At 35.3% G+C, this 22,079-nt stretch overlaps 1 protein-coding gene across 8 annotated transcripts in view; it reads left to right on the top strand.

Annotated features, from left to right (window-relative positions):
- kmt2ca (lysine (K)-specific methyltransferase 2Ca) overlaps nucleotides 1–22,079 on the top strand; it is a 145,111-nt gene that overhangs the window by 23,317 nt on the left and 99,715 nt on the right. For all 8 annotated transcript variants that reach the window (XR_007825635.1, XM_051098097.1, XM_051098100.1 and 5 more), the window contains exons 3-4: nucleotides 10,757–10,854; nucleotides 19,510–19,660. Coding sequence is in view for 7 of the 8 variants with exons in the window: in XM_051098097.1 (XP_050954054.1) it covers nucleotides 10,757–10,854; nucleotides 19,510–19,660 (249 nt within the window). In the remaining variant the exon portion in view is untranslated. The remainder of the gene's footprint in view (nucleotides 1–10,756; nucleotides 10,855–19,509; nucleotides 19,661–22,079) is intronic.

Below are 22,079 nucleotides of genomic sequence, written 5' to 3'. Positions count from 1 at the left end.
TAGTTACCACTAGGCTTGTCTGACTTTCCACACTCTGTTCACTGACCATCTCACTGAGTATGTTTACATGCACATTCTTAAGCCAGTTATGCTTAAGCCGAAAATGCACGTGGTCATGTAAACGTGGTAACCCGTTTTCTTTTATCGGAGTAAGGTCATAAACGGTGTAAGCATAAACCGTTCGACGCAGGTAGTTGTTTTTTTTTGTTTTTTTTTGCCTTTTACCCCGATTTCACGCAACATGTAAACGCAATACTGTCGACTTAAAGTGCGCATGTGTGATACATGACAGGAACACATTGTTAGTGCAGATTTAAGTGCATCTAGACAGAGCAAACACTTTGCATAAAGAAAGAAGGAAATATATTACAAAAGCAAACTCTTTCATGACTTGTTGCAAGCTTTACCATCAGAACTGACAAACATATGGAATGCTCTGAGCCGGATACGCAAATGATTATATTTTGACGTCACTGAAGGGAAATAACCTGATTTATTAATAAAGTCATGTAAATGCAGCTTACTTGTGTTGTCAGGTTAATGATGTGCATGTAAACAGGGGAACCTGGTTATTTTAATAAGCTGATATCTGTGAGTTATCAGCGTACTGTTGTGCTGAAGTTTTTATTTGACATGTTTGGTATGCATCAGATACAAAGAAGAGTTCTTCAACTGACCCTTCGCAAAAACCTGCCCTCCTTAGTTTACGGTTGCTGTGTCCGACAAACAGTGCCACTCTCACACTACACATCATGTTCTCCCGCAGTGAAAAATACATTGTGGAGCAAAAAGGAAACTGACAACATGCCGACAGACAAGACAGAGCAGGTTATTTCTGGTATGAAACAAGGTCTCAGCTTTATGTTGTTGTCATTTTTAAAGAAATTCAAACAATAAATACAGTTTTGTGGCTCTTTAATGTGTTGTGACAGATCATTGTGTTGCCTTATTAGATCAATCGACAGGTAAACCAGTCTTTTCTTCTTTACTTAAAGCACGAAAAAACATCCATGAACATCAGACCATATTTTATTTCAACCGCAGAAAGACGTAAACGCACAACAGTTTTCAAGTTTAAGTTAACCAAAGTTAATCTACTATCCTGTCTTATTTGTTTGTCGGACAGAATGGCAGATTCAGCGTTATGATTGGTGAGATCTCCTGTCAGTCAAGCTGTTTGCGAAGGATCATTAGACCTTTGTCACATTCTGCGTGTCGTCACATACGGCTACAATTAGTAGCGTAAAGCATAAACAAATTTCCGCCCTGTATTATTGTTAATGAACAGACACCAGTTTGGCGAGGAAAATTAAACTAATTTAGCTGGACTTTACAATAAACAGCAATATGCAAAACTGTTTATTTTTTACTGACACCCTACTATGTATGTCATCCTTCATTTTAATGTGTAACTTATTTTGATTGACGTGATTGTCAGCGCTGGTGCTTTTGAAATTAAATGAATTGCTGTGCTGCTCAAATTACTCTCAGAGGAATTGTTGAAGTGATTTACGTTTATTTTTTAAATTATTTTGTTTATTCTTGCAGTATAACTATTATGATCTACCTCCCGTTTTCATATAAAGTATAATGGTATTCAATAAACGCACTCAATCACAGAGGATATGACTCATTTATGATGATCAGTATTGTTTTGGAATAATCGTCTATGGTATGATGGTTTATTTGAACTTTAATTTGATATGATTATTGAAGATTGCATCATAAAGTAAGTGCATGAAAGGTGTAAGCATTTGTTGAATATACGTTTCCCACAATTTAATTTAATCATTCAAAACAGACTTTAGTCATAATTAATATTTTAAGCTTTGGCTAATTGACATGCTCTTTAATGTGAAATGCTGTTTGTATTGTTTTCTTGCAGTTTTATAATGGAATAATATGGTCAGACTCTGAAATGTTGCGTATACACATACAGTATGGTTTGCGCTGCCCTTTAAGTTACGAAATTTACGTTGGAATGTCATAAAGCCATCTTCCTTGGTTTTACAATATTCAATTAATTATTGTAAACGGAGTTTGGTGTTTTTAGAAGACGTTTCTGTGCTGAATTTTACATAAATCACAACTGTCTTGTGCTATGGACACAGCCATTGATAAAGGCTGCAGCGAAAGTGTTTTTACGCTACTATTTGAAACTTCTGCTTTTCGAACACGGAAGTGTGATAACGGCCTATTCCATATGCACATGCTGTCTGAAAGTTTCTGTGCACACATGCCTAAAACATGCACTCATAAAGCTGCTGGTCACACATCATCTAAGTACTGAATTTAGTTCTTTTTGGCGGCTTATTGCGCTTAACTGATTAAATACACAATGCTTGTGTATTTACATGTCTTTGTGAATGTATTTGTAAAAGCTGGTTACATTTCAAGGGAATGCAAACTTTTGGGAAAATCGGATGTGTGTCAATATAGTGAATCTGTGCATGTTGCTACCTGTTCCCTTAATGTAAATCAAACAGTAAAAGGCAAAGAAAATCACTTGCTACTTTTGACTGAATGACTTTTGTAACTTTAATAACAATAAGTGCATACTTAATTGTTACAGTAACTTAATTGTTTACTCATAGTTTATTAACTTAGTTGGATGTCACTGATTACCTTACCTTGTTAACTTAGGGTTTTTTTCTGCACTTAATTGTGTAGAAATTGTAGGGAATTCTATAGTTTTAAAAATGTTTAATGTTTAACTAAAATACAAGATTTTTTTATATGTGGGCCTACTTGTGAGTTAGTTTGATTTGAGCCTGTTGCTGACATCACTTCTTGTGTGTTTACCAGGGTGTTGACTGTTGTACCGTGAAAGTAAGGAATTGTTGTGGATTTGTTGAGCATTTTGTGGGCTTCTGTTCCCCTCTCAAACTCCTCAGAGACTGTTTTTAATGCTGGAAGCTTTGCTTCAGTAAGTCAAAAACTGAACTACCTAGGCATAAGCACAAGGTGAGGAAACAGTTAAGGTGTCTGTGGAGAGACAGCAGTGCTGTTATGAAGGGGGTGTGCCGCGTTTCAGCCAGTCAGTCCAGCCCGGGTTTTAGGCTCCTCCTTTCTGAGCTGGAACTACTTGCACTGAAAGCTTTTTCCCCCCTCTCTGCTTCCCTTTTGCTCTCTCTTTCTGGCACTCTCTCACTCTTTCTCGTACACTCTCTCGTGCTTTCTCCTGCTATTCACCAGTGTGCCATGACTGTGGCCATGAGTTCTTGGGGAAAGGAAATTTCAAACTGATAGTCATGCAGTTTTGACTTTTATTTCATATGCAGGAATAAGTAAACATGTTGCAGTAAATTTGTTTATTATTGATGTCTGAATCGTTTAGAGGGGGTCCAGAAGTCTCAGACAAATGAAATGCTTTATTTAGCATTTTTCTAACTTAATCTTTTATGTAGTTTTATTTGTTTACTTATTTATTTATTTGCAGTGTATTTTGTAGAGTCTGACTGAATGAATTTTACCTATAAAGATAAGCAGAATGGACTACACTATCCGATAACTGATTATGAAGCAAAAGTTTTTAAAATGGATACTGAACATTTAACAATAAGTAAATAAATAGGTTTGAAAAAAAAATCTGAACTATATTACAAAAAAATAAGATGTACTGAATGAAGAAAACACTGTATATATACACAAAAAAACATGTACCGTGTATATAAACACATACACACAGAGACACGCATACACACGTTTATATACATTTATGAATGTATATTTTATATTGACCACAATATACACTATTGTTCAAAAAGAAATACTTCTGTTTTTATAGTCTTAATAATAGAAGTACATACAACATAAGGACATGTAAAAATAGTGATATTAAAGGCATGTATAACAAAAACGCAGATGTTTGTTGAACACTCCAACCACTGCAACCAAATTACACTCACAGAGAAAAAGTAAAATAAAAAAGGGTACAACAGCTGTCCCTGGGGCAGTACCCTTGCAAAAATGACAAAAATGTACCATTTTGGTAGTGATATTGTACACTTTATGTACTAATCTGCAACCGTTTGGTAGTAATATGGTACAGAGTTTACAAAAAAAAAAAAAAAAAGCCAGTTTATTTTAAAAGTTTATTTTAACTTTTACATCAGTGATTTATGTGTGTATAGGGAATAAGGAATTTGATATTTTTTGAGTTTACCCATTTTTATGTACCTTGTAATCCTTTGCATTTCTGACAGTCTGTATTTTTTTAGTCTTGTGTTTTGTATATTAACAGACTAGTGCAGAGCTCTGTAAATGCCATGAGCACAATCCCTCTGGGAGCGTCCTGACCCTCCGTGCATCTCAGCACTGCTTAACGGCTGTTTATTTACCTTCAGGTTACTCATTACCCCAAATCCCATCACTTGTTTACCTTGTTACCCCTGATGATAAAGTACACGTAAAATCCATTTAGTATGACCCTGCTAGCAAAACAAGAATCTCCAGAGGCCTTGGTTTTATTTATTATGCAGATCTTTCTCAATGTGAACGATGTTAACCTCTTATTTTTGATTCTTTTATTAAAACCCATATGTATATGTGGAGGAAAAAGAGATTAGTCCCTCTGATAGTTTTAAATGTACTCTGCAGCAAAGTACGTGATCATTTGCATTCACATGCCCTGGTTATACAATACACTGCATATGCCTTAGGCATGTGTACATGTAAAATAATATCAGATAGCCTGGAGCACATTATTCTTTGCTGATAAAATAAAACATCTATTTTAGATAAGCACTTGGAGTTGCAATTATTACAGCTTTCCTCTAAATTGCTCACTGTGGAGCTCAAGCTTTCTTCTACTAAGCTTTCTGTTACATGGCAAAATATGTGTACACCATTGTATGGGTTGCCCTCTTTTTTTTTTTTTTTTTTTTTTTTTTTCTATAAAGGTTATAACACTGGATGTTGTTGGTTTCAAAATTAGGTGACATTCGTTGGCCGTCCTGCTCTCTCTATTTATTATGGTACAGTCACTTTTTTTTTATTATTATTATTATTATTATTATTAATCATTTCCTGTCAAACATCAGCAAGTGGTGACTGGTATTTGCTTTTAGCAGTAATTGGTAATGCAACATTAACATTTCACTTAACACTTCCATAAGGATCCGCACTGACCCTGAATTAGTCATGTGTGGCAAGACTTTTGACTGTGTTAAGCATTTCAGAAATATACAGTATACCACAGCAGTAGACTAGCACAACCATAAATAAATAAATACATACATACATATGTGTACAAAAATGTGCAACAAATGTCAGTTTGCTGTAGAGAAAACAAATAAAATGTAAGAAGTACTGATTATTTCCAAACATAATTAAAGTTCAGTGTGCAGTTCCGCTCATGGTTATGAAAACGCCTTTTAGTACTGGTCATTTCCACCTCACTTTTGAAAAACAGTCAAGAAATTCTTGTGAAAATGTTGTTCCATTTGTGGGTTTGTTTTACATCGTCTTATAGGTTACACATGAATATCTGTGATGTTTAATGAATTTTAAAGCAGGTTATGTAAAATGAAACTTATAGAATCTACTCAATAAAATGCCCTCCAAAAGTTTGGAAATGCCCTAGAAAAGTGGGGTTTTGGAAAATATTGGCATGAATCCTTTGTGATAATTTTGCACTGATAAGGGACAACACGAACTATGAAAACATATTTTATTACATAAACAGTTTATACATAGTAAAAATTTAAATTTTCGATTCATCAAAATATCCACCATTAGCAGCTATTACAGCACTGCATAATCTGGGCCTAAATTCATTGTATTCTAAACTTAATTGGCAATCAGTTGTTGAAGCTATTAAGGTGTGCTGACCCAAAAATCTTTTAAAAACCTGGGCCAAGTTTAAACCAGTAACCAGTCATCACAGCTGTCTGACTTTGACATTTATATATTGCCATTATTATGTAATCAAAATGAAAATGATTATTGCTGGTCTTCAATGATAATGTCAAGTTACTTTAATGTATTTGCACCAAAAAATAAGGATTAATGCTGATATCGTCCAAAACCACACTTTTGGAGGGCAGTGTAGGTAACATTTTGCACTTAATTTGTTTAGGTAGTTGTGCGGAGGCTACCTAAATAACAGCTATGACTAAATTAATTAAGGTAAAGTTTGCCTAACATTTGTCAATACATAGCACAACATGTTACTTATCAAAAATGAGTAGCGTTAACTCTTGGTTGTTATTGTGTGATTTAAAACAGCTTGTGAAGCAAAATGTTTTCAACGAACAAGTAAAAAGTTCACTGCACTCACTTACTGCTTATTTTGCTTGAGTGGAGCAACATACTTTTAAACTGAATGCATGTAGCCACCCACTACCTAACCATAAGCTCCATTCTTCAGCAGTGGTAAATAAAAATAAAAAAAACTTCAGCATAACAGAAACTCTTTTAAATGTCAAATTCATTGCCCACTTTCAGTTAACGATGAAAAGATGATTCAGGTAGTTTTAACAAATTAAGTAAATTAAATGTTCGGCAGTTGTGTTGCTTTTACTCATTTTCAGGTAATTTAAGAAGCATTTATTTGCCGTGTACTTTTTTTCAACATCTGAAAGCTAACGTTCACCGGTTATCCAGCATTTCACTCTGGTGTTAAAGGCTAAATGGCATTAGGGAAGTTGGCTAGCCTTAAGTTGTTGTGTCGCTGGGGAAGATATCACATGTAATGTGAATCTTTTGAGAGACACATTATAGAGGAGGGGGTTGTTGACCTGGATTAAACCTGTCTCAAGCACAGCACAATAGCCTGCATTTTCAATGATGTAGGTCATTGATCAGAGCACTGGGCGCCAGGCTAGCAGGCAGCAGCAGTATCCGTCTCCATCCAGAAACCTTAGCCTGGAAATGTGATGCCTATTATACTACCCATGCTGCATTGTGCTTGGGAAGAACAGTAGTTTTTCAAGTCCCACAATTATTTGGGTTTCATCCAGTGTTTTTAGAATAACTGGTCTGTATTTTGCTGTATTTATAGTGAACTTGTTTTACATGTAATGTGTTTTGGTACATCCACATCCAGTGTGAGGTTTGTTGACTTGTCTTATATGCCGAAAGTTGTATGCATGAGAAGTTTTAGGTCTGTAGATCTTGGTACTCTGAGAACTACAGGATCCTTTGAAAAAGTGCCAGTGCATGGTTGCCCTTGTGTGGACTTTAAATGGTAAAAAAAAAACTAAAAAAAATGGCTTTATTTTTATTTTTAAAATAAACATAAGATGTATTAATAGTAATTACACAAATCTTTCATACAGTTATGTCAAAATTTTGGCATAATATTAGAGACTTTCCATTAGTAGGGAGCACAATAGGGCCTGAAACTCTTAAAAATGTTATAATGTCTTTTCTCTCAAATAGTTGATTGAAAAGAGGTGCTTAAGCTTCATACTTTTGTAAGTCAAAGGAATAGTTCACCTAAAGTTTTTTTTTTTTTTTAAAGCTGCAGTCCATAACTTTTGGTGATCTAGTGGGTAATAAACAGATCTGCATGTGTCTTGCGGAAGTAGCCGGAGCTACTTCTCTCTGTTTACGTCTATGGCAAATCACGTAAGTACTGGGCTACTCCGCAGCGGTTTCTACCAGAACCAGTCCATAATCACAATATAAAAACTTATTATAGGTGTACTGTAGTGGTTCAGGATAAGTCAAAAACATGGTTTGGAATATGGATTCGTGATGTACTGATGTATTATATAAAATTTGTCAATTTTGAACACAAAATTATTTTTTTATTAACCCAAGTTAATTTAGTCTTATTTACATATTTGACCCTGGACCACAGTTGAGTTTTACTGTTTTTGAATCCATCCAGCCGATCTCAGGGTCTGGCGGTAGCACTTTTAGCATAGCTTAGCATAGATCATTGAATCTGATTAGACTGTTAGCATCTTGCTCAAAAATGGCCAAAGAGTTTCGATATTTTTCTGATTTAAAACGTTACTCTTCTGTAGGTACATTGTGTACTAAGACCGACGGAAAATGAAAAGTTGCAATTTTCTAGGTCGATATGGCTAGGAACTGTACTCTTTATTCCGGCGTAATAATCAAGGAACTTTGCTGCCGTACCATGGGTGCAGCAGGTGTAGTGATATTACGCAGCGCCTGAAAATAGGTTAACTTCTGTCAACATAACCAACGTGACCACCTGCTTGCACAGGGAGACTTTTCAGGCGTTGCGTAATATCACTGCGCCTGCTGCACCCATGGTACGGCAGCAAAGTTCCTTGATTATTACGCCGGAATGAGAGTGTAGTTCCTAGCCATATCAGCCTACAAAATTGCTTTAGAGTTTCCATCAGGCTTAGTACACCTACAGAAGAGTCAAGTTTTAAATAGTAAAAATATCGAAACTCTTTGGTCATTTTTGAGCGAGATGCTAACGGTCTAATCTGATTCAATGATCTATGCTAAGCTATGCTAAAAGTGCTACTGCCAGACCCAGAGATCGGCTGAATGGATTCAAAAACTGTAAAACTCAACTTTTTAACTCTAGGGGAGTTGGAAAATGAGCCTATTTTCAAAAAAAAGTGGAGTGTTCCTTTAAGACTGGCTTTGTGGTCCAGGGTCAAATATGTAAATAAGACTAAATTAACTTGGGTTAATAAAAAATGTGATTGTGTATATTAAAGTAACTTTTATTAGTATTTATAATTATGCTGTTCTCTTTATTATTATAATTAAGTAGTGATCATGTTCCATGAAAATATTTTGTAAATTTTCTACCGTAAATATATCAAAACTTAATTTTTGATTAGTAATATGCATTGCTAAGAACTTCATTTGGACAACTTTAAAATCGATTTTCTATTTTTATTTTTTGCACCCTCAGATTCTAGATTTTCAAATAGTTGTAACTCAGCCAAATAGTGTTTTATCCTGACAAACCATACATCAATAGAAAGATTATTTATTCAGCTTATTTAGATTTTTATTTTAAAAAATTGACCCTTATGACTGGTTTTGTGGTCCAGGGTCACATATAAGTATTGATCAACACACATACATAAAGCTTATCTAGCATAGTAAAGCTAAACTCACAAACCTCCTGTGTAAAACACATTTGAGGTTCTGTTTACCCTATTTTATGTGCTCTATTTATGTTTGTTGATAAGTGGTTATCTGTGAATAAAAGTTGAACTTTAATGAATCCTTTCATTAAAACAAACAAAGTGCAGATAAGAGATTAATTATGCAGTGTAGCTTCTTTTAGCAAGAGCCAAAAGTCAGTGAGCTTTCATTAAAATCTAGTGATTTGAGAGTTCAGAGATTATAAATGGAGGGATTTTGCTCACTTTATGCAATTCTTTCAAAATTTAAATAAGTTTTGTTTTTCATGTTGCAAAGAAGGCCAACGTTTTAGGAGTGACGACTACATTTAAATGTGTAGTTAATCCACTAAATTAAAGTTCCATGTCTGAGTCGATGACAAAATTGCAATTATTGACGTAGTGATAGCCATGGCAACATTTTGGCAACTTGTGGCTGTGAGCAATTAAACATGTATGCAACAGTTTAATGTTTTGTGTTCTCTTATTTTTTACCAAAGTATTATTAGGGGAAAAAGATGCATTTTGTCTGGTATTTCTTGCTAGTCTTAAACAGTGCACTTTGTGTACTGGTTTAGATCTATCTAAAAAATATGTAAACTTTTTTTTTTTTTTTTGTACTTTTAGCAGTGGGTACATGATGTAATCAATTCAAGGAGCTAATTTTGCAATGTGTTGTTTGTTGATTCTCATTTTTGTTGTTACTGTGTCTGGTTTTCTATTAGCAGTCTAACAGAAAACCAGACACAGTAACAACAAAAGTGTCATGATGACAGCAGTGCAGCCCTGGTGTGTAAAACCTGCAAGTGCTGATATTTTCTTTAATATAAATGTAGTTGAAATGAAATGTTTGTTATATTTTGCAAAACAAGATTTCATTTCATGGTATATTAATGCTGTTAAGCAGGAAGTGAATTTGACATCTCCATGCACAGAACAGACTTTTTATACACTTTAAGGTTTACTTTAAAACTAAATAAATAATAGATCTGCTCAAAACCCGTCTGCAAGGGCTCTCCAAAGAGCTTGTATGTTTAGTGTGCTGCGTGTAAAGGTTTTTTTTTTTGTTCACCTCTTGATCGCGTCTGTTGTAGGGAACTAGATTTTGTAACCATAGTGACGAGCAGCCGAGCACTTGCTGCAGGCCACACTGAGCCTCCATTGGCTGCTACATGCGTGTTGACATGTTGGTTACTGCTGGTGGGGGAAGGGTGGAGACTCACACACTGACCCGCACTGTCATGAAGATCACTAACCCATATATCAGCACTCATCCTGCGAGTAAAAGAGTTTTACAGCAGCGATAACCTAGTGTAAGGCAGTTTCTGACTTTTTAAAGTAGAAGTGCTTGTTTAAAAGTGAAAATGTTTTTTAAACCCTCTGCCAAATGGTGCACATTCACAAAAACATGCAAATGAGGACCAAAGACTTTTATATGTATGTATTTTTTTAAACCTTCTTCCTATCAAAAGAACAGTTTAGTAGTTAGATGAGCTGGTTTCTACTCTACACGCTGATCTAAAAACAGTTTAGTGGTCTATTAATGATGGATAATGTTAAGATTGTTAGTACAAGATAATCTTCAATTTGCAGAAAACACTGTATTAATGTTGGGTGTGTGTTTGTAGGACAGTATCGTCCAGCTATTGTGAAATATAAGCATTGTTGTTTGGTTTGTGTTGCAGATCTCGTAGTCGAGGTCGTGCACAGGCCGATGATGAGGACAGCATGGATGCCACTGATGTCACACCAACTCCAGATATTGACATCGCATTGGAGATGGGTGAGACTTTTTTTTTTTTTTTTTTTTTTACTGAGTTTGCTGAGTTCTGTAACTACAATATTAGTGAAAGATTTGTATATCTTGAGTTGCGAATTTAACGTCTGAAATGGTTTTGTTGTGAATTCCACTGTTCAAATTACATGTCTCACACATAAACAAATGTTTAAATTTGCAAGCCATTTAAAATGCATTGTCTGTGCTGCATTTTTCCCATTAAGCGAATGAAAATCCTGTTAACTGGCGTGAACTTTTCACGTTCTTCCTGGATGATCTTTACTGTTGAGCCCTGGATGCGATAAAATGACTTTTTTTTCACTGAAAAAATAATACAAAGGCAATAAATAACAATAAACAATACAAGCTCTGTTTTTAAGATGCGGTTTTATGAATCTCAAGTGGGCAACTCTAACTGCAGGTGTAAACAGGCTCTGAAAATTGATTTAGTCAAAAAACTATTTAAAACAACTGACCCTTATGACTGGTTTTATGGTCCAGGTTCACATATAAGCATTGATCAACACACAAACATAGAGCTTATCTAGCTCTTAAAACTAAATAAAACTAAATAAGTAAAGCGCAACTCACGAACCTCCTGTGTAAAACACATTTGAGGTTCTGTTTACCCTATTTAATGTGCTCTATTTATGTTTGCTGATGAGTGGTTTTAATAAATACTTTCGTTACAACCATCGAAGTCTGAAAATTGATTTTGGCCACTTTCAACCAATATATAGTGCTGATGCTCATGTGGTCAGATACATTCGAACAGCCCCGAAATACCATCTCTGCTAATGACCTAATTCTTTAAACATTACAAGACATGTTGTTAAAGTGTGCTAGTCAGATGGATTTAAACTTGTGGCAGACATCTTAAGTTTGGTTTGAAGGTGAAAAAGTTTAAAAAGAACAATGGCCTCTTGCCAGGCCTGATTCTATTACTGGGTCCCTATGGTTTCCCCAGTGCAAAAAAACGTGGACTGAATCACAGAATCCAAAATCGTAAAATGGAATGTACTGTATAACACGTAATGTTACGGAATTTGCCAAATTCTGGATGAATAAACCAAAAGTAGGCCAGGACACTTAAATCAAAACATGATATGGGCTAATATCTGTGAGTACTAAGCCATAAAATAGCATTTAAATATGAATCCTGCATGTTCTGCATGTCTATGTTTTATGAATTGCACAGACACGTGGTTTCATTTACTACACTCATACTAAAGCGTGTGTGAAGCTTGCAGTGTTTTCAGCCTCTGCTGCTTCATTATACGAGTACGTAAACACACAATCAATCTCTAGAACTGCTCTAAGAGTCACTTCATGAGCATTTTCCCATATTTTTTTGAAAAAAAAAAAAGATCATCATATATAAACAGATTCTTAAAGGTCTTCGTAGCAAAGTTTGGTTTAACTTGAAGAAACTGTGACAAAAAAAAATGCTTAATGTAATGACAGTACTACTAATAATGGGGGAGGGGAATCAGATAAATAAAATAGCAATCAGTTTTTTTATTTTTTTAGATATGCTTTTGATTATCAAAATTTTATGAAACCATTAAATCCAGAAAATGAATAGAAAACACAGAATTTGGCAAAATATGACTGAATTTGAGAGAGAAAAAAAAGTGTTTCATAGGGCCTTAAAAAAGTAACTTTTGTTAAACCTTCAATAAATGGCTGGTAAATTATGTTTCATGATTTCGAATAATTAGACATGCTTTTTGGTTAATATATTTAACTGTAACCATTAAAACAAAGTCTAGAAAAATTAGAAAAAGAAATCAAGAAAAGTTAAAACGGGGGAAAAAAACACAATTTGGAAAAATTGTTTCACCGCCTCAGCGGAACGCTCTGTTTGAATAGGCGTGGCAGATTGTAGATTTGAAAGTAAATGCCCACTGCTATGATTGGCTGTGCTATGAACAGCGTGATTCATTCCTCATAGATGGATGCCGCCGTGATTTAGGCTTAAAACACATAAATAGCTCAGTACATCAAACGATCTGTATGAAGAGATAAAGCAATAGTGGCCACGTAATGGAAAGTTACTCACACTTTTGTTGCGACATCCAATATAGGCGGCACAGCGTTGTCTTTTAGTTTCAGTATTTTTAAAAATCCTGTGTTGAATTCTGTCACTCCGGTTAGTAACGTAACCTTGGTTTCCTGAGATAAGGGAACGAGCGTTGTGTTACTGATGTATGGGTAAGTCTAAACAAATCTGCGGTAAACTGAAGTAAACAAATGACTGAATTCTTACTGGCGCGGCCTGGAACTTCATTCGAATAAAATTCATCCACTCTTTCCTAATGTTGGGATCAGAAAAAAGGCAATGTAACAGCCATCTCAGCCATCTTTATTGTTTGGTTAGACTGCCTTCAACATAAGCTGTTTTTAGACTTACAGCAAAGTTTTGAGGTCTAAAACTTACAGGATGTTTTTATAGTACGATGACCTCTTATATGTCAAAAGATCGAGGCAATTTTTGGTTTCTCAGTTCATCACCGCTTTACATGCATAAATGGAAATGTGTCTCTGTTGTCCACCTGTTATCCAGTTGACCAGAACACATGGCCACATTGTCATTTTGCCTTTCCTGCATGACAATTGTAGCCCAATTTACAAACAAATGACTTGATCAAACAGATTGACAAATTGGTCATGAAATCATGAGTCATAATTGTTTATGTTAGTATAGTTGTGAGACTTAAATCAATGGAAAAAGGGTTGTTCAAATGGCAATGATCAAAGTTACAAATTCAAAACTGTTTTTTTTTTTTTTGTCTACGATTGTAGTATATAGTTTGGTACAGGCCTTGTGTGCACTATATTTCATAAACACTATATTTCATTCTGTGTAATCTCACATTAATGTATTTTGGCATGAGATGAATAGTGTACAACAACTTAATAGATGTTCTGTGGTGCATTGACTGATGTTCTGTCAATTATTTATGCAAATATTGATTGCAGACTGTTGTAGTTATGAGATTCTAGGGAAAATTATTTTCCTGTTATTTTCATTTCCATTGAGTATTTGCCACTATCTCTTTTTCTGGAGCACTAATTGAAGAAAAATGAAAAGGAAGAAAAAAAAAAAGAACATCCAACCCCCCTCTTGCCCCTTTGCACTTTCAGTTATATTCTGAGGTGTTAGTCAGTGAGATGGCAGATGATTAACACTCACAAAAAGCTTTTAACATCTTCATTGCTTTTAGTATGCTAACACTCTTTACTCTGGTACACAGTTTGCCTTTCACCTAAAGCTTTTGATGTTTTATCTGTGTTCTGAATCCATCAATGGCTGATAGCATATGAAACATCAGAAAAGCACTTTAGGTGTCACTGCTGCAGTTTTTCACAAAAGTGTTCTGATAACCAGTCATAAAGTCTTATCGTCTGATCTCAGCCACATCCTGGAAGACTACTGCAGAATACTGTAGTTGTTATCCCACCCAAGACTAAAGGCATTATGGGACATGACCTCCCTTTTCTGGGTATTCATGTGTCTAATGTCTAAATATGTAGTGGTCTTGCAAGCTGGACTTTTAACTATTGACAAGCTCTGGTCCACTGACTGATATGCAGATTGTCCAGTTGTCCACAGCTAATTAGTATTTAATTTATTAATTAATTTATTTTTGGTCAATAAATAAAAAAAAATATTTCACCGACAGATGTCACATTATTTATTTATTTATTTATTTATTGTTGGTCCAAATGACATTGTTTTTAATTAAGTTTCTTATGTTAATTGAAGCTGCATTTATTGGATTAAAAAAAAAAAAAAAAAAGCAGAAACTGTAATATTGTGAAAATATTAGTACAATTTGTAATTCTTGGCCAAACAAAAAATTTTATTTAATAGGCTATCTCATAGGTCATGCATTTGATTGTGCCATTTGGAGAAATCTCTTGTCAGTTTTACATGCAGTATGCATTTGGCAGTCTATGGATGATCTATGTTTGTGTTGTCTGAGCTACGGCTATTTTTGCAGTGTCCATCATCATGACTGTCACTCTTTTGTGCACTCCATTAATTTGTGACATTAGCACATTAGTGTTTCCTGCTTTTCCTAGTATGAGGGTGGTCTAAACTGTGACCCTTCTCCAACCCAGACTCTCTCATGATCATGACACATGACAGCTTTTTCCATGAAATCTTCTATGAGAACAGTCATTTCCTGCTAATCATTGCACAGAGATATTCCTGCTCTGGGTTGTAGGATTTTCTAAGGGAGATGGGGTGAACATGGCTAAATAGCATTAATACTTGATGTATATATTTTTCTTTCTCTAGTAATAAAGGCCTGTTTTGATTAAACTGTAGAGATGCAGGTGTGTGTCTAGACAGTAGAAACAGCACTAAAATAAAGATGCTGCACACGCTTCAGTGACACAGCGGCTGCAAGATATTTATTTTTCTACATTTCTCAGCACTTAATGTCACAACAACCCAAAAATTGTCCAAAGGGGATGACACGGAGTCAGAATAACCCTCAGTCTATCGACCCAAAAGTGCAAAAATGTAGTTATGACACCAAATACTTCTTATGACATTTTGCTAAGACGTTATTTTTGTCTAATTCCAAAGTCCAAATTTTGGAAACGGGGTCGTTTTTATAAATTCAATTATTATTTACTTTTGTGGACTATATGTAAACATCTTTAATGTGAAATTTCTTATTCAGCTCAGTACTGAATAAAAAATAATATGCATTTTGTACTGATGCTTCAGAAGGAAATACGATGCATTAAAAACTTTTTGAATTTGAAGATCAGGGTAAATTTAACTTATTTTGTCTTCTGGGGAACGTGTAAGTATCTTCTGTAGCTTCTAAAGGGGAGTACTAAATGGAAAAAAAAAAGAAAAAAGTTATTTAGGCAAAATAATAAAAATTTACACATTCTCATTTGGTTCAGAAGTTTACACCCCTGGCTCTTAATGCATTGCTTTTCCTTCTGGAGCATCAGTGAGTGTTTGAACCTCCTGTAATAGTTGCATATGAGTCTCTCAGTTGTCTTCAGTGTGAAAAGACGGATCTCAAAATCATACAGTCATTGTTGGAAAGGGTTCAATTACACAAATGCTGAAAAACCAAATAATTTGTGGGACCTGAAGGATTTCTCTGAAAAACAGCAGGCAATTTAACTGTTCAGGACAAACAAGGGACTCATGAACAACTATCAATAAAAAAACAGCTGTGGATCATTCAGGTAACAACACAGTATTAAGAATCAAGCGTATGTAAACTTTTGAACGGTGTCTTTTTTTTTTTTTATAAATTCAACTGTTATTTTCTCTTGTGGACTATATGTAAACATTTTTTATGTGAAATATCTTATTCAGGTCAGTACTACATAAAACATAACATGCATGTTGTATGATCCCTTTTATTTTGGCAATATAATTAACATTTTGCAGATTCTGCAAGGTGTATGTAAATTTTAGACTTCAACTGTATGCCCATACTCACAAGCTTACGTCATGAGCTACGTTTGTGTTTTAGGCTACGCATGGTGGGAAATTGACTTATTTTTCAGCTGTAGTCATTCTGATATGTTTTCATCTTCAGTAATGTATATCAAACTGGCGCACACCTGTTTTTTTTTTTTTCCCCTCCGTTGTCCTGGTTTCTTATGTCTACTGACATGAATGCTCTTTTGAGCAATGGAAAAACAATGTTCTGTCTTTTGAAACGTCGTTTTAACAAGTGCTGTGTGGGCAAGTCTGCCATGAGACAAGCCATTTTCATCCCTTTAAAGGTTGATCTAAAGGCCACGGCTCCCATTGTAGTGGCTTTTTGTGACGCAGTGTATTTGTGTTTTGTGCTGCTTTTTTTTTTTTTTTTTTCTTTTGCATTGTTCTTCAGGAGAACAAAGTGTCAGTATCCACAGGGACAAGAAAAGAGAATTTTGAGATGCGGTGTTGTAGGTGATGTTGTTGCAGATATACTTTGCCATTCAGAAATTTGGGGTCACTAAGGTTTATTTGTTTTTGATAGAAATTACTTTTATTTAGGAAATATGGATTGAATTGATCAAAAGTAACAAGTTACAGTAAAGTTTTGTGTAATGTTATAAAAGGTTGAAAAGATACATGAAAGATACATGTCTATCTTTCCTCAGAAAAAAAAATTTAATCTGGGGAAGTTTTTGAAATTCGGTTGATTTGACACGGAATGACCCAATAGCAAATATGTTGCAAGCATGTTTAAGAACTGCTGTAGATATACATTTTCCCATCTTCCTCGTGGGTTATTGTACTTGCTGTCTGCCAGCTTATCTTGCACTGCATTAATGTAGCACCAGCAGATGACATATTTGCAGATATGCACATCACAGTGCTGCAAGACAACATTCTTCACTCATATGGCCGTTCCCACCAATCTAGTAGATATATAAAAATGTTTCCCAAGAAACAGCTTGCATTTCTGGTTATGTAGAAACACTTTATTGATAATTATTTGTTGTGTTGAACATGATTTATGATGTATTTGCACATTCTGTAATTTATCAAATTGAGATTTGTGAATAAGATTGTGTGTAGCTCCTCTGTACTTCAGTACTAGTTTATTTCAAATATCTTATCCAAATAAGCCTAGAAAGTCAATTTTAAACATTAAAAAAGTATTCTTTTTTTTAAATATATAAATTCCTGAGTGTGAGTTTGGTTAAATTAGCAAAAAAAAAAAAATGGTTTTAGTGGGTTTTAGAGGTATTTTTTAACGTTTTTAATTTTATTATTGTTTTTGAAATTCTCTGCACTGAATGGTGAAAGAAACAGTCAGGGACAATTAATAATATTATTATTAGGATCTATGTAAGGGATTTGGGATAATGGCAGACATATATTGAATGACTGTTTGGAAAGTTACTGAGCAGTACAACCAAACTAATTTCCCTATTTACATATGCGACCCTGGACCACAAAACCAGTTATAGGTAGCGCGGGTATATTTGTAGCAATAGCCAAAAATACATTGTATGGGTCAAAATGATCAATTTTTCTTTTATGGCAAAAATCATTAGGATAATGATAAGGAGAAGTCCACTTCCTGAACAACAATTTACAAATAATGTACTCGCCCCCTTGTCATCCAAGATGTTCATGTCTTTCTTTCTTTAGTCGTAAAGGAATTATGTTTTTTGAGGAAAGCATTTCAGGATTCTCCTTTGTTTTTTGGTGCCCCAATTTTGAACTTCCAAAATGTAGTTTAAATGCAGCTTCAAAGGGCTCTAAACTTTAAAATATTTTTTTTTATTCTTTTGAAGCACAGTGTAGTACTAGCTCTGGGATGTGCGTAGAGTATGGCGAAAAAAGTCCATCTCATTTTCTCCCACAACTTCAGAATCGTCCGACATCATTGTACATTTTTGTTTGTAAACAGTGTTTGACTTACTTGCACTTCCTTAGTCTTCGCGCATTCGCTTTGTAAACATTGGGTCTGTAGTTCCACCTACGTTCCACGTGACCTTTCGATGTGATTCAATAGTACGTAGCGTCGTGGTCGCGCATCCCAGAGCCTGTGCTACACAAGCTTTTGTGCTTAAAAAGTAAACAAATTTTTATTTTCCGAATAAAGTGACCGATCGTTTCGCTAGATAAGTCCCTTCTTCTTCGGCTGGGATCATTTAGAGCCCTTTGAAGCTGCATTTAAACTACATTTTTGGAAGTTCAAAATCGGGGCACCAATCAAGTCCATTATATGGAGAAAAATCCTGAAATGTTTTCCTTAAAAAGTAATATGCATTGCTAAGAACTTCATTTGGACAACTTTAAAGGTGATTTTCTCAATATTTAGATTTTTCTCCACCCTCAGATTCCAGATTTTCAAATAGTTGTATTTCGCCCAAATATTGTTGTGTCCTAACAAACCATACATCAATGGAAAGCTTATTTATTCAGTCTTCAGATGATGTATAAATCTCAATTTCAAAAATTTGACCCTTATGACTGGTGTTGTGGTCTAGGGTCACATATATATGTGCATGAGAAAGATATACAAAGCTACAAAGTTCCTTCCAAAGAGGGCTAGGCTATATAGCAGTAAGCTCTGTTTTAGACACTTTAATAGCAAAGTTTTCTTCTGGGAATGTACACATCACAGTATCCCACATTTAAATAAATCCACCCAACAAAAGCAGGAGGGGACGAGATCTGGTTAACTTAACTTAGTATTGTGTTGTCGCCATGTTCAAGAGATGCTGGTTCACAGACTTAATATACTGTGTGAACCTTGTGTGTATTTGACACTTTAGGCACAATAAGACATAAAAGAGAACTTAGTGCAGTGCTCACACAATGCGTGACAGCCAACTGTCTGTTTGTACGCTTTGGGCTTCACACTCAAAAAACGATGTCGGAACAGTGTGAGAGTAAAAACGTTTAAGAGTTTAAACTGGCAAGGGTTTAAAGGCATGCAAGCAATAATCTTCTGTGATGCTGAAGGACTGCAGCCACATAACTGCAGTAGAAATGAAAACAGCCATAGAACTGCAACTGATAGAATGCACTGTAACACAATACTAATGAGCTCTTCCTGATGGCAGATCATAGACATTGTAATGATTCACAGTCTAATATCAACATACTGCACACGCGTAGAGAAATGGATATTAATATTGTGACTGTTCTGTTGGAATTCATAGATGTGGTGGAGCCAGAAACGGATGATGATTTCCCTGAGCCACTGGATCTCAGCCCCAGAGATGAAAGGCCTCTGTCCCCGCTCTTCCAGCGCTCCGTGTCCGAAGACTCTGCTGGCTCCTCTGCCTCCACCACCAGAAAAGCCAAAACTAGGTTGGTGTCAAGCACGCACACACACACACATTCTCGGCTAACTCAGAGCTGCCCTTATGTGTACATTTAAAGGTTGAGCGGCAAGTTTTTAATGTCGCCCTGAAGAGGGTGAGAGAGTTTACACAAACACAGTGTGCTGATGAACAATGTTTGGACAGAAGAAAGTGTACAAGTGAGGGTCAGTAGGGTTTTAGAAGACAAAGAGGATGTGTATGTCAAATCAACGAAAGCCTCTAGTTGCCTGTGTGTTTGTGTCAGTGGCGTGCAGTGGTGTTCTGAAAAAAAGTTCTCACTGTTTCCATGTTCCACTTACACCTAATGTTGACACATTTTTTAAGTTTAAATGACCTTTTTTTTCACATTCATAAATAAATTAACGTTCTGTTAATTAAAGCAAGTTACATACAGATTACAGTTCACATTTATTCCAAAATAGCTGTAAAAATGCAGAAACAAATTTCATGTATATTTTGTTTGTAAACTCATGTTCAGCTGTTTTTTTTTTCAAATAGTCAACTTGTTTTAGGATCAACAGTCTTCAAAGCACAGTAAATACTACAGGTGTCATGATGGTCATGGAGAAACTGATTTGTGTATGCAAATGTTTTCCCTGCACCGTTGGGAAACGCGCATATACTACTGGTCAAAAGTTGTTTCTTTGAACCAAAATTTGAGCACTAAATCAGCATATTAAAATTATTTCTGAAGGATAACGTGGCACTGAAGACTGGATTAATGGCTGCTGAACATTGCATTGCACTTGAATGGCAGCTTTGCCATCACAGGAATACATTGCATTTTATATGATACAAAAATGTAAGTTATATAATATTTCACAAGATTACTTTTACTGTATTTTTGATCAAATACATGCTGTCTTGGTGAGCACTTTATGCTCTTTAGAGACTTTAACATTAAAAAAAAAAAAAAAAAAAAAAAAAAAAACAATTATTCCAAAGTTTTGACTGGTAGTGCTATACAGTTTTATGTGAAAGTTTGTGAACCCCTTGCAGAATCTGTGAAAATGTGAATAATTTGAACAAACTAAGAAAGATCAGACAAAATGCATGTTATTTTTTATTTAGTCCCGTCCTGAGTAAGATATTTTACATAAAAGAAGTTTACATATAGTCCACAAGACCTAAAAGTAGCTGAAATTATTAAACTAGCCCTGTTCAAAAGTTTGGGAACGCTTGTGCTCAGTGCTCAGTTGAACTGTTCAGAACAAACAAGGGACTCATGAACAATCATTACAAAACAAAAAAGCATTCGTAGATCATCCAGGTAACCACGCACAGTATTAAGTACCAAGGGTTCCCAAACTTTTGAAGGGGTTATTTTAATAATTTCAGCTATTTTTTTTGGTCTAGTGGACTATATGTAATCATTTTTTATGTAAAATATCTTACTCAGGACAGTACTAAATAAAAAATAACATGCATTTTGTAAGGTCTCCTCTTATTTTGTTAAAATTATTCACATTTTCACAGATTCTGGAAGTTGTATACGTGTAAGTGTAAGTATACAACTGTATACGTGTAAGTGTTTTATTTTGTGAATTGTATGTGATGAGAGAGAAATATGTAATGTTCTATTTGTGAAGGATTTGCTTGTTAAGGCAGTTCATTTTAAAGAATTAAACATTTTATTGTTAATCAGTCTGGATAGAACTCGATTGGTGTGGATCTTGGACTGAACTGATCACTGAAAACTGAGTTTTCAGTTGTGTCAGATATCATAATCTACAATTCAGTTTAAAACATACACATAACGTTGAAAATCCCAATTATAGGATTTTTGCAGAAACAGAATCCTGTTGCAAACACTGGCACACAGGCATGGCCACAGCTAGTGTGCTTTTTTTGCACACACTGAGTGAAAGCGAGGGAGTCTGGGGGAGGGGACCGCTGAAGACCTGCTGCTGTCATTAGTAAAGGGAGGGGGCGAGAGAGCGCTCTCTTTTGGATTCCCAATTAGCACAGATTGTGCACTCGCTAATGTGTGGTACCATTTGCAAAATGTGAGAGAGGAGAGAGACCCCCCTTCAGCCAGTGCTGCATGTGCATCACATCTCCCACTGACAGCAGCTCTCATGGGCCGCACAACGAACAGATAAAGAGTGTTTGAGAAAATAAATGAACTCTAATGAGAATGCTCTGACAGTTATGACATTTCACTAAGATTTCCCACAATCACAATGTTTACGAGGAAAGTATTGTCGGCAAATACAATTAAATGCAAATACCCAAGCTGAAAAGCCCAATAATAGAAAACACAACCAAAAAATCATGACTGTTTAGACTGATGACTACAAAAAAGGTAGTTACATTTCAGCGCAGTTGCTAATTGTTTTTCAGCGTGACATCTGTACAAGAACATGCATGGCCTGACTGTGAACTTTTGCATCAAGATGGCAATT

Source organism: Labeo rohita, chromosome 24 (genome assembly GCF_022985175.1).
Source record: "Labeo rohita strain BAU-BD-2019 chromosome 24, IGBB_LRoh.1.0, whole genome shotgun sequence".
NCBI classification, from domain to species: Eukaryota; Metazoa; Chordata; class Actinopteri; order Cypriniformes; family Cyprinidae; genus Labeo; species Labeo rohita.
This window is presented reverse-complemented; position numbering and strand designations above follow the sequence as displayed.